We start from the raw sequence: 13,165 nt of genomic DNA, 5'->3' as shown, positions 1-13,165 counted from the left end.
CATCATTTGCCCCCCTCCCACCTTATGGACTCCCTCACATAGCCCCAGCACCCTCTTGCCCCCCCATATATCCCCCTGCATCCTTTCCACCCCCACAGTACCCTATTGACCCTGTACAGCCCCCCCAACACCCTTAGCCCCCAACGCCAGCACCCTATTGCCCCCATACAGCTTTCTGCACTCTCTTGCCCCACCTTGCATCACCCTAGTGCCCCCCCCACCTTCCATCGCCCTTTGCCCCCCCATACAACCCCAGCACCCTCTTGTCCCCCATGCAGCGTCCTCCCCACCCTGCATCACCCTATGGCCCCCCATACAACCCCAGCACCCTCTTACCGACCTTGCCCCCCATGCATCATCCTTCTCCCCCCCTACATCACCCTATTGCCCCCTCTTTGCATCACCCTATGGCCCCCCATACAACCCCAGCACCCTCTTACCGACCTTGCCCCCCATGCATCATCCTTCTCCCCCCCGCATCACCCTATTGTCCCCCCCTCCTTCCATCACTTTATGCCCCCCCATACAACCCCAGAACCCTCTTGCCCCTGCCCTGCATCACCCTATTGCCCCCCCTTCCATCACTTTATGCCCCCCATACAACCCCAGCACTCTCTTGCCCCCATGCAGCATCCTTCCCCACTGCATCACATCACCCTATTGCCCCCCACACCTTCCATCGCCCTTTGCCCCCCATACAACCTCAGCACCCTCTTGCCCCTGCCTTGCATCACCCTATTGCCCCCCCTTTCGTCACCCTATTGCCCCCCCTTCCATTACTTCCATCACTTTATGCCCTCCCATACAACCCCAGCACTCTCTTGCCCCCCAAGCAGCATCCTTCCCCTCCATGTCGCATCACCCTATTGCCTCCCACACCTTCCATCGCCCTTTGCCCCCCCATACAACCCCAGCACCCTCTTGTCCCCCACCCCCTATTGCCCCGTTGTCCCCCATGTGCCCGACACGCGGGGGTTTGTGCCCCAGGAGCTGCGGGGGGCCCTGTCCCGCGCACAGGGGGAGCAGCGAGCGGCCGAGCGCGTCGCCCAGCGCCTGCACAAGGAGAAGGAGGCGCTGAGGGGCACCCTGGACAAGGTGAGATCTGGGGGGACACACACCCCAAAAAACGCATCCTTGTGCAAGGTGAATGGAGAGCCCTAAACCCGGCTTAGTTACAGTGCAGGAAATAGTCTTTATATGTTAATATATCTGCCGTGTGCTGCTCCGCTGTGCAGGGAGTCTGTATGCGCCTAAAATATATATATCTAAAATACCTAGCTTTAAAGGTGCCCTATTTTATAATTGATATACAGCATCCGCTATATTTTAATGTGTGTTATCTTCTATGTTATATATATGATCTGCTATACTTTATATTTTATATCTATAATCTATTTTTAGAAATATATTATCTGCTATATTATTTATTTTTAGATTTATTCTCTCTTATATTATCTAATCTTCTGAATTATATATATAATCTGCTCTATTTTATATACCATCTATATATCATATACCATACATAATATAATCCATAATCCGTAATCTATAATATATAATCCGTAATCTATAATATATAATCCGTAATCTATAATCTATAATATATAACATATAATATATAGCATATAAAATATAATATATAGCATATAATATATACTATATTGTATATAGTATATTGTATGTTATATTTTATATATATAGATATGTAAGATATATAACATACAATATATTAAATATATATAACATAATATAAAATATACTATATGCTATATAGTATATACTATACAGTGTATATTATGTTATATATGACATATTATATGTTATGTATTATGTATTTTATATTTTATATACGTTACATGCTATATTTAATTTAGATAGTATCTGCTATATAGTATATATTATGTTATATATGACATATTATATATTATGTACTATGTATTTTATATTTTATATACGTTACATGCTATATTTAATTTAGATAGTATCTGCTATATAGTATATATTATGTTATATATGACATATTATATATTATGTACTATGTATTTTATATTTTATATACATTACATGCTATATTTAAATTACATAGTATCTGCTATATAGTATATATTATGTTATATATGACATATTATATATTATGTACTATGTATTTTATATTTTATATATATGACATGCTATATTTAATTTAGATAGTATCTGCTATATATAATGTACGCACCACCTGCAGTATTCTCCCTGCGTTTCCCATGCCCCTTGCCGCAGGTGCAGCGGGAGCAGCTGCGCTGCCGGGAGGACTCTCTGCGGCTGCGGCGCTCGCTGGGCTGCGCCGAGCGGGACCTGGCGCAGGCTCAGAACCGCGTCCGCCTGCTGCAGGTGCCGGACTGGGACAGACTGGGCTCAGCTCTGGGGCTTATTCCAGCTTGGGGAGGTGTGGGTGCTCGGACTGGGATGGACTGGGCTTATTCCACTTTGGGAAGGTGCTTGTACTGGGAGGTAGTGGTTCCAATTTTGGGGCTTATTCCAGCTTGGGGAGATGCTGGTGCTTGTACTGGGCTCAGTTGTGGGGTTTATTCCAGCCTGGGGAGGTGCTGGTGCATGTACTGGGTTCAGTTTCGGGGTGTTTCCCATCTTGGGAGGTGCTGGTGCTTGTACTGGGTTGTACTGGGCTCAGTTCTGGGGCTTATTCCAGTTTGGGGAGGTGCTGGTGCTTATAGTGGGATGTACTGGCTCAGTTTTAGGGTGTTTCCCAGCTGGGGGAGATGCTGGTGCTTGTACTGGGATGGACTGGGCTCAGTTATGGGGTGTTTACAAGCTTCGGGAGAGGCTGGTGCTTGGACTGGGATGAACTGGGATGGACTTGCTGAGTTTTGGGGCACTTCCCAGCTTGTACTGGGATGACATGGGGCTCATCCCAGTTTGGGAAGGTACTTGTACTGGGATGTACTGGTCTCACCCAGCCTGTAGGGCTGTACATGCACTGGGAGGGCATTGGGCTCTTTCTGGGGCTCCTCCCACTTTGGGGACCAGTTTTTGGGGTGACACCCCCCCATTTCCCCCCCAGGCGCAGGTGTCGGTGCTGGAGCACCCATCCCCAATGTCCCCACGACTGTCCCCCCACCACGGGGAGCGCGGCCACCACAGCCTGGAGGAGCAGGTGAGACGGCAGGGGGGGGGGAACACATCCCACATTGGGGACACGCCTGTCCCCTCCTCACTGTCCCCCCATCCTCCCCGTTGCAGCTGGCGCTGCTGAAGGGACAGGAGCTGCATCCCCCCCCCGGCGTTTAGTGACCCCCGCAGAAACCGGCACAACTCAGCGCACGGGTGACCCCCCTGCTCAAAAAACACCCCGTTTTGTCTCAATAGTCCCTTTTTTCAAACAAATAAAAATCGCACTTTCCCAACAAGCCCATTTTTGAGGGTTTTTAGCCCTTTTTTCTATGGCGATTTTTAACAAAACAATTGGAAATGTTATTTTTTGTAACCCCACAACCAGCCAAGATGCTGGATTTATCCCACCCCACCTTGATACGTGATGCTCCCCCCGCCCTCACAAACCCCCTAATTCACATCCCCATATTTTCCCTTTATTTCTAACAAAAAGTGGGATTTTTCTATCTCTATTTTTGGAATTTGAGGGTTTTACTGGTGCTACTTGGGGGGGTGGGGGCTGAAAATCAACCCCCCCTTATCACCCCTGGCCTAATAAATGTGGATAAACCCAAACTGGCAGCATTTGAGGGTTTATTTTGTGGGTGGTTGTTTTGGTTAATTTTGGGTTATTTGGGTTGATTTGGTTTGGTTTTGTGTTGTTGTGGGTTTTTTGGAGGGGGGGGGTGAGGGGGGGGATGTTTTGGGGATGCCCTAATGGGTGTCCAGTGGGACATGAGGATTGATTTGGGTCCCTAAATAGTAATAATAGTAGTAATAGTAGTAACAGTAGTAATAGTAGTAACAGTAGTAATAGTAGTAATAGCAATAATAGTAATAAAAATGCAATAATATCAATAAGAGACCCCCCCGGACTGAGACATCCCTCCAAAAATAAGAACCGCCCCCCCAAATAAATCAAAACCCTCCAAAAAAATGACACCCCCCCAAATGGAAAAAAAAACCAATGAAATAAGACATGAGAACCATCCCCCCAGAAATGTGAAAACACCTCAAAAAATGAGAAACCCCCCCCAAAATCAGACATTGACCCCCCCCCCAAAATCAGACATTGAACCCCCCCCAAATCAGGCATTGAACCCCCCCCCACTCTGAAATAACAAGTCGGGAGCCACATCGACCCTTACGCTTTATCTCTTGAATACTCTACGTAGAAAACGGGGTGGCGGGGGCTCGCACCCCCCCCCAATTTTACAATATAATAATGAAAGTAATAAAAATAATAAACCCTCCCCCCCCCCGCCTTTTTATTTTTATGTGCACAAAAAGTAATTGATTTGTTTTGGTTCGTTTGTTATACATTTTCATGCACAGTTTCTTTAGCACCACGGTGAGATGGGGATGGGGCTGGGGTGCTAAGGGGGGGTGTGTGTCCCCCCCCCAGCGCTCAGCACCCCCCGCAGCTGCGGGCGCAGGAGGCGCCCAGGGTTTGGCACAGCCCGCTGGTCGCCATCACCCCGCACTTGGAAAACTTGTCCCGGCAGAGATCGGCTGCGGGAAATTAAAATTAAATCCCATTTATTACACAAAATTAACCAAAAATATAGGTGGGTGACCCCTATAATAAAAAAAAATTGGGGGGGTGACCCTTATAATAAAACAAAATGGGGGGGTGACCCCTATAATAAGGGGGTTGGGGACATGATGCTGCTCAGTCCCCATCAAATAACATCCCAGTTTGGGTCACTGGTTGTAGAATGGAGCAGCTTTTAAGTTGCTGGGATTTTGTTTTCCAGCCACCCCCACCAAGGGGAAAAGGGGGTGACCCCCCCCCAAAATTAGGGGTGTCCCCCCCGCCACAGTGTTACCTCGCAGCAGCTCTTCGTGGGCGCACACGGTGCGGACGCAAATCTCCTTGTTGATCACGTAAACCCGGCGCAGGCTGGATGGGGGGGGATAAAAAGATGGGGGGGTTATTACAAAAGCAGAGGGGCTCCCCAAAATATATAGGGGGGCAGGGAAATTGTGTGTCCCCCCTCCCGGCTTGCCTGTAAAAGCAGATTTCATTCAGGCACTGCTTGCAGGGCTTGTGCACTGAGTAGAGCCTGGTGCAGGGGTATTGCTCCTCCCGGCAGTCTGCGGGGGGAAAAAAATGGTGTTTAATTTGGGGGGGGGGATGAAAAATAGAGGGGGGGGCTGGAAAATCCAGGGGGGGTGACGTGACACCCCAAGGGTGAGTGTAGCATCCCCTAGATGCTTCCCCCCGGCATGAATTTTTGGCTGCGTGGCAGCGCATCCTCACCCCAGTTGGGATAAAAGGGGATGGACCCCCCCCCACAACAGGGACCAGGGGGGGTTAAATTCAGGATGGAGGGGGGTTAAACACTCACCGAGGGGTCCTGGCTCCGTGGGTTCAGTCTCGGGGGCAACAGCTGTGGGGGGGTATAAAAAATTAGGGATGGAGCAAAACATCTGGGTGCCCTTTACCTGGGTTGGAGCATCTGGTACCTGGGAAGATGCTCCAGGGGGGGACACAAAAGGGATAGATAGAGACCCCCCCAAAAAAATTGTCACCCACCTGGGGTGGGGGCCGGGACGATTTCTTGCTGTGATTGCTGCTGGGACTGGTAGCGAAACTGCTCCTCGGGGGCACGGGGGGTGACATCTGTGTGGGGACACAGTGCAGGGAACAGCTCCCCCCAAAAAACCCTGCCCCCCCCGGCATCCCGCAGGAACCACTTACCGTGATAGTCGTAATAATCCTGAATTTCTGGGGAATTAAACAACACGGAGACTGAGGATGGGGTTTTGTTACAGCTTCATAAATATTTGAACATCATATATAATAATATAACTGATAATAACTATATTATACTAATATTAAGCATATTTATGCTATGACAAATATTAATTCTATTTAACATCTATTTGTATATTTAATATTAAATACAATTGATTAAAAAAAGGATGAAATGAAGAATACTGAACTAAAAAAGAGGCATCAGAGCGATGGGGATTTGGGCAGAAAAAGCGAAATGAATAAAGGAAAAGGATGGGGGGGAGGTGGGTGAAGCCTCTTCCCAGTTCAGGGCTCTCACCTGATTGCTGGTCGTACTGGGAATACTGGACCGGCTCGGGGTAGGTGATGCCTTCAAACCTGCTGTACTGTCCCTGGGCCAGGAGCGCTGCTGGGGGGGGACAAGTGGCACCAGGAGGGGACAGGGTCACCCCCAGCCCGGCGGGGGTTGGGGTTCCCCTGCTCTGCCTCTGCACTGACCCCAAAATATTGTCCCAGACTTATTGTCCCCAAAAATATTGTCCCACAGTTCTTGTCCCCCAAAATATCATCCCAGAGTTACTGTCCCCCAAAATATTGTCCCATAGGTGTCCTCAGGGACACGCTGCCCGAGGAAGAGGAGGGAGAGGAAGGTGGGATGCTCATGGGTGGGGGACCAGCGTCATTTTTACGTTATCGGGACCCCAACGTCCCCCAGCACCCAGGGGTGACACGGGGTGACCCTGACATCCCCCAGCACCCAGGGGAGACACTGGGTGACCCCGATTTCCCCAGCACCCAGGGGTGACACCAGGTGACCCCAATGTCCCCCAGCACCCGGATACCACTCCAGCACCCCCCTGTCCCCAGTGATGATCCCAGCACCCCAGGGTACCCTCTGTATCCCCCCCAGGACCTGCTGCAGATCTAGGGGGGCAAACAGGGCTCAAACTGCCTGAGGACTTTTTTTTGGGGGGGACCATGTCACCCCCCAAGCCCAGAACACACTGTGACCCCACCATGGTCCCTCCAGCTACCACATCCTCATCAAAGCATCCCTCGGAATAATGCTGGGATGGGATTTAATTTCTCTTCCCATCGCCCCCCCGCTTTGCCCCCCCTTTCCCCGGGCTCCCCCCGCCCCATTTAACATTTTCCAGCTGTTCTCCAGCCTTTGTGCTGGTTTCGCCCAAATTTTTCCTGGCTCCAGGCTCTGGGGTCTGTCACCTCCCTCCTTGTTTCCATCCCGCCTTTGCCAGCCCCCCTGGGCCGGGGGGGGGTTATAAATATAAGGTTTTCTGGATGTCATGTGCCCATTTTGTGCCACCCCCTTCGATGTCCCCAAATCACGAGGGATTTGCTGCATGCCAGAGCCCAACCTAGAGCTAAATCCCAGCTTAAATATAAGCCTAAACTAGGGGTTTGGGTTAATTTGGGGGGGGGAATGGAGAGTCATTCGGGGGGTGGTTGGCTCCTGGGGTGTCACCTCACCTTGGGGACACTCGGGGAGGGGACACTCACCTGGCAGACACAGCAAGAAGAGTCCAACCGCTCTCATCCTGATGGCAGCGATGGGGGAGCAGCCGGAGGACACTGGGGGGGCAGAGAAAGGGGAGTTATTGGGGGGGACACACACATGTGTCCCCCAACCCCTCGATTCATCATCCCTGCTCTGTCCCCCCATGATGTCCCACACATCTCTGCCTGAGATGGAAATTTTTGGCTGCCCCCCCCAAAAAAAGAACCTAAAACAAACCACTAAAAATTAAAGAAACTTCAGAAATAAATTAAATTAAATTAAATTAAAAATAAAATAAAGCAGGCTGGGCTTTGCCAACCCCTCCCTCCCAGGGGAAAAAGCACGAGGAACAAGCCCTGACATCCCCGCGGGGGTGACAAATGAATCAGCGCCATGGGGGGGACGGCTGGACCCCCCCAGTGACACCAGCCCCAAGGGCTGGAGCGTTGGGGGCACCTTTCCTGGGGCTTTTAGCCCCGTTTTGTGGCAAAGGGCTGAGTTTTGGGGGGTCGCCGCTGTCAGGGGATGATGCGTTTGGTTGGGCATCCCTGAAATCTGAGGGGATGGGGAGATTTGGGGAGGAAAAAAACAGTTTTAAGTAAAATCCCGAGTGTCTGTGTCCCCCGGGGGGGACACCAGCCAAAGCCCCTGCCTGTTCTCCCACCTCGTCTCCGCTCCAGAAGGGGAAATTTGGGGTAAAAAAAGTGAATTCTCCCAAAAAACTCCTTGAAACCCAACCATTTGTCCACTGAAATAAGGCATGTTGGGTTTCCCAGCTTCTTGTGGGGATGGGGAACGTCTCCTGGTACCACCAGCTTGGCCACTGGAGTAGGGAAACTGAGGCATGGGTAGAGATAAGCTGGACCTGTTGGTATTTCGCCCCTGCTGAGGAGGAACATGGCCTCACCATCACCAAACTGCTGCGTCTTCTGGTGACCATGGTCACCTCAGCACAGCACCTTCTAGTGACCATGTCCCACACCATCAAAGTACAGCACCTTCTAGGGACCTTGTCCTGCACCTTCACCAAAGTGTAGAACCTTGCATAGCACCATGCAAAGACCATCTTTAGCACCATCACCAGTGTGTAGGACCTTGTAGAGACCATGCCCCACACCATCAACAAAGTACAGCACCTTCTGGAGACCTTGTCCTGCACCACCACCAAAGCGTAGGACCTTCAAGGGATCATGTCCTGCACCACCAACAAATTACAGCACCTTCTAGAGACCTTGTCCTGCACCACCACCAAAATGCAGAACCTTCTAGGGACCATCTCTTGCAGAATCACCAAAGTGTAGCACCATCCAAAGACCATCACCAGCATGTACGAGCTTGTAGGAACCATGTCCTGTACCATCAACAAAGTAAAGAACCTTCTAGAGACCTTGTCCTGCACTTTCATCAAAGTGTAGAACTTTAAGGGACCATGTTCTGCTTCATCAACAAAGTGTAACGCCTTCTAGTGACCATGTCCTGCACCACCACCAGAGCACAGCACCTTCTAGCCACCATGGCCTCAAGATCACTGAAGCGTAGCACCTTCTAAGGACCATCTTGCACCACCACCAAAGTATGGAACCTTCTGGGGACTGTGTCCTGCACCTTCACCAAAGTGTAAAACCTTAAGCGACCACGTCCTGCTTCTTCAACACAGTACAAAACCTTCTAGTGACCATCTCTAGCACCATCACCAAAGCATGGTACCTTCTGGGGACCTTGTCACGCACCACCACCAAAGCGTATGACCTTCAAGGGAGCATGTCCTACACCACCACCAAAGCACAGCACCTTCTAGCCACCACGACCTCAAGATCACCAAAGCATAGCACCTTCTAAGGACCATGTCTAGCACCATCACCAAAACATGCCATCTTCTGGGGACTGTGTCCTGCACCATCACCAAAGCACAGGACCTTAATGGACCATGTCCCACACCACCATCGAAGTGCAGCACCTTCTAGTGACCATCTCTTGCACCAACACCAAAGCACAGCACCTTCCAGGGACCATCTCCTGCAGCATCACCAAAGCACAGGACCTTCTAAGGACCGCCTTGCACCATGACCAACACGTAGGACCTTCTAGTGAGCGTGTCCTCCAGATCACCAAAGCGTTATTGCATCTTCTAGCAATCAAGCCCTTGTACCACCACCATAGGTGCATCTTCTAGGCAGCATGTCCTCCTCCATCCCCAGCCTTGCAGGAACTGGAGAAGTTGACAACCGACTTCCAGATCTTTCCCAGCTTTGGGAAAGCCGGAAAGTTGGTCCCAACCTGAGCTGGGACCATGTAACCAAGCTGAGAGTTTGGTGGTCACAAACGAAGCTGCATCCCCAACCCATCGCTACATGTTGGTGGGACCTGAGACCCTGCAAGCCCCATCTGCTTCCCACAACAAGGGAAGCCCCAGACCCAGGTTTAACTGAGGTTAAACTTGTCCTGGGATCAAAGGGATTGAGCAGGGATGAGCTGAGATCAATGTGTGGCTCTGGTGGGGTCTGGGAGGCTTTATGGAGCCTTAGCTTGGGCCCTGGCCAGGACAAGACTGCTGTGGGGGACCAGAGGCTTTTAGGGCCACCTCAAAGTGACAGAGAGGGGCTGGAGATGCCCATCTGGACCCTTCCCAGTTCCCCAGATACTGGGATCCTGCGGGATACTGGTGCCAACGTCTTGTGGCCCTGAATCACCCTGATCCGGCGCCCGTGTCCCACCAGGGACAGTCTGGGTGCAGATGGGGACATCCCACGCTGTCCTCACATTCCTCCCCCAAATCCTCAGCATCAACCAGCTGCATCAGCCCATTTTTCACCCCAAAACACCACCCGAGGCTCCTCTCAAGCTCTAATTCCCCCGGAATTTCCCCCAAAGCCGTGGAATCTTGGATGGAGCCGGCGGGGATTTGGCCGGAGAACGGGGACAGACGGTCACGTCTCCTGCAGACGGCGATGCCAACGTCTTCTCCTCCCGACGGGGGACACCACAGCGCCCGCCACCCCCTCCAAACTCCGGGGGTCACAATGCCAGGTGGGAGACCCCACAACACCATCTAAAACCCAAGAGGTGCCGGTGGCACCTTCACCCTCCTCCTCCTCACCTTTTCCACCCAGGGAACCCACCAAGACGCCCCGGGAGGGACCCAAGTTACCCCCACCCCAAAATCTCCTCTCCCCCCCGTGCGGGGGTCCGGTGACTCCAACCCCGCCAGATGTTTTTGCAACTGCACATCTGGGAACAATCAACCCCGCAGCAAGAACACCACAGTGTCTGCCTTTCATTCTGCGAAACCCCACCTTCCCCCCTCCCCCAGCAGCGTTTTTTGCCTTTTTCCCTTTCTTTTCTGTTTTTTTTTGAAACTCTCCATTTGCCAGAGTGGGAGAACAAAGGGAATAGGGAAGGATTCAAATGGTTTTTGGCCCCCAACCAAAGGTAAAATCCAATCAAATAAATAAACCAAACCGAGCTTCTTTCCCCCCCCCCGGCCCCATCCTCATTTTCACACATCACATTTTCATTACATTCCCGTCCCCCCTTTTGGGGCAGAAAATACATAAAAGTATTAAAATATCCCTTTACAGACTCTTTCCAGGATGGAAAAATATATACAGCTTCCTTTAGGGTATTTTTAGACTTCTTGGAAATGGTTTAAAATCAACTACAACAGCTGTCAGGCCGCAAAGAGGGGTCCCCCCTACAGCCCACACCCCCAAAATGAAGTGGGTTTTCTTTTTCTGAGCTTAAAAAGGTTGGAAATGGGTTTAGTGAGCTCGTCTGCTCCGACCCGCGGAGTTTTTTAAGGCGATTTTTGCAAAGTGCTAAAAATGGGGGTTCGGCCCCATTTGGTGTTGGGAAAGGGGGGTCCCCAGCATCCTATGGGTGGGTTGGGGGGTCCTTACCGCGTTAATGCTGCTCCTGCCCTCGCCCGGCGCTTTGGTCTCTTCTGCTTTCCAAAAAAACTCCAAAATGAGAGTTTAAAAAAAAAATGCACAATTCCTACCTCCACCAAGGGGGATCCGCTGGGTCCTAATGCCACACCTGAGCCGGCCCCTTTCTCCTCCCCAAGCTGCCTGATGGGGGGGAATAAAGGAATAATTAGAAATAAAATCACTGTGTGTATATTGATGTGACGGTCAGCAAGGTTTGGGTGTTTTTCTTCTAACTGGATGAATTTTAGATGAATTTTAAAAGCCAGGAGGAGGGAGGATTTTGCACAGCGCCAAGCACGCCGGCGCGGTTTAGGCTGGGCTTAGGCTGGGTTTAGTGCTGCTGGAGGGGGAGATGAAAGGATCGCATCAGGGCATTGCTCTCAAATCTCAAACTCCCCAAACTTTAGGAGCTTGATCCCAATCACCCCAAACCCATCAGCGCTCCATCTACCCCCCCCAGAGTAGCGAAGATGCTGCAACCCCGTGGCGGATTTAAAGCTTTATCCCAGGATGGAGAAGATAAAACTGTTTAAAACACTTAAAAGTCCCCTTTTCTTTCCCAGCCGGGCTGAGGATGCCGGAGCAGCTCAGCATTGCTGACCGTGGGGCCCTTTTTCCCCCGGCACGCTGGCGGTTTTCCGGAGGACGTGGGTTGCATCCCGGTGGGGATGGGGATGCTCCCAAAAACCCCCCAGCCCGATAGGGACGGCGAGTCTGGAGCTGAGAGATAAAAGCATTCACATTTTAGGTGTGTTTATAGACAGTAATGGAGCAACTGAGAGTGCAGGAGGGATGGGATGGAGGGAGAAGCTCTTTGGAGATGAGGATGAGCAATGGGGAGATTTGTACCCATCGCACCCCCTGCACCCATTGCACCAACCCCACCACCATTTCTACTGAAATACGAGCATTTCTGCAGCCGGGATGAGGTCTAATTACTCTAAAAATAAGGAAAAACCCATCTTCTCAGCCCAGAAGGAGTAGGGTGGGGGTTTAAGCTGCTCCCATCTCATATCAAACCTGTTTTTCCAGCCTGGAGGATGAATAAAACCACCACAGTGACTCTAAATACATTTAATAGCTGCTCCCTTAAAGCTTCTACACCCAGCACCGTCCTTGTCCCCAGCCTTGCTGACCTTTAATTAAGGGCAGGAGCCGCCTGTTAATGATTAAATGGGCTTTGCAAACCAACCAATCAAGCAAAACACCCGGGTTTAGGGGGCAAAAATCAAGAGGCAAATGGGTCCCTCACACCCCAACCGCTTCTCCTTTTAAAATCACCAAGCACAGGCAAAAATCTCCAAGGGTTGTGTGTTGATTTTTGATGTTTTTTCTTCTTTTTGAAGGGCAGGAAACCTCTGGTTTAATAACTCCAGCCTTGGCTGGGACTGCAGGAAACCTCTTACCTCTGCTTGTGCCTCATTTCCTGAGCTAATCCCCAGCTCCCGGAGGGCAGAGAGGCGCCGCCGGCGCTCCGAGGGGTTGAGACTTTCCATGCAGGCCAGTCCCTGCAAAAACCAGCTTTTGAGCCAAGAACCAGGCTTAAAGGAAGCTGAAAACCCCCCAAAACCCTTCAGAGGACTATGCAGACAGAGCATCCCCCCATCCCTGCGCATCCTCCCCTTTCGGGATGCGGCATCTCCATCCACCGGCTTTTCCTCCGTCGAAGGAGCGAGGTTTTTGCAGTTTTGGCGAGGATGACCTGGGTTTTTCCAGTGATTATGATGATTATTTTCTAGGAAATTCCAGCTCTGGGGTTATTTAACTCATTTGGGCTGCTGAAATCCCAGTGGTGCCGCCCCCTGGGTTCGCTCTCTGCTTTCGAGCATCGAGGAA

General features: G+C 50.8%; 2 protein-coding genes across 18 annotated transcripts in view; one reads left to right on the top strand and one right to left on the bottom strand.

The window, feature by feature from the left end:
* CROCC (ciliary rootlet coiled-coil, rootletin) overlaps nt 1–3,752 on the top strand; it is a 29,260-nt gene extending 25,508 nt beyond the window's left edge. For 8 of the 10 annotated variants that reach the window (XM_065038109.1, XM_065038115.1, XM_065038106.1 and 5 more), the window contains 4 exons: nt 988–1,095; nt 2,187–2,370; nt 3,059–3,151; nt 3,238–3,752. In XM_065038109.1, the coding sequence (XP_064894181.1) occupies nt 988–1,095; nt 2,187–2,370; nt 3,059–3,151; nt 3,238–3,416 (564 nt within the window). In that variant the 3' untranslated portion in view covers nt 3,417–3,752. The remainder of the gene's footprint in view (nt 1–987; nt 1,096–2,186; nt 2,371–3,058; nt 3,152–3,237) is intronic. The other 2 variants (XM_065038114.1, XM_065038113.1) reach the window with 2 other exon arrangements.
* Nucleotides 3,753–4,286: 534 nt separating this feature from the next.
* Nucleotides 4,287–13,164, bottom strand: MFAP2 (microfibril associated protein 2). Of its 8 annotated transcripts, none has more exons than XM_065038152.1 (10): nt 12,736–13,164; nt 11,401–11,470; nt 7,406–7,477; nt 6,207–6,296; nt 5,852–5,878; nt 5,687–5,773; nt 5,499–5,540; nt 5,157–5,244; nt 4,977–5,050; nt 4,287–4,659 (listed from the first exon to the last, which is right to left on the bottom strand). In XM_065038152.1, the coding sequence occupies exons 1-10, from the start codon at nt 12,943–12,945 to the stop codon at nt 4,556–4,558; spliced, it is 864 nt and encodes a 287-aa protein (XP_064894224.1). In that variant the 5' UTR covers nt 12,946–13,164; the 3' UTR covers nt 4,287–4,555. The 8 variants fall into 8 exon arrangements, with proteins under 8 accessions (XP_064894224.1, XP_064894225.1, XP_064894227.1 ...); XM_065038153.1 differs by having other exon boundaries at nt 6,207–6,293; XM_065038155.1 differs by lacking the exon at nt 12,736–13,164 and adding an exon at nt 12,350–12,702 and having other exon boundaries at nt 6,207–6,293.
* Between the last annotated feature and the right edge of the window lies 1 nt (nt 13,165).

Source organism: Columba livia, chromosome 21 (genome assembly GCF_036013475.1).
Source record: "Columba livia isolate bColLiv1 breed racing homer chromosome 21, bColLiv1.pat.W.v2, whole genome shotgun sequence".
In the NCBI taxonomy this organism is placed as follows: Eukaryota; Metazoa; Chordata; class Aves; order Columbiformes; family Columbidae; genus Columba; species Columba livia.
The sequence above is the reverse complement of the archived record's forward strand: the minus strand, read 5'-3'. Positions and strand labels throughout refer to the sequence as shown.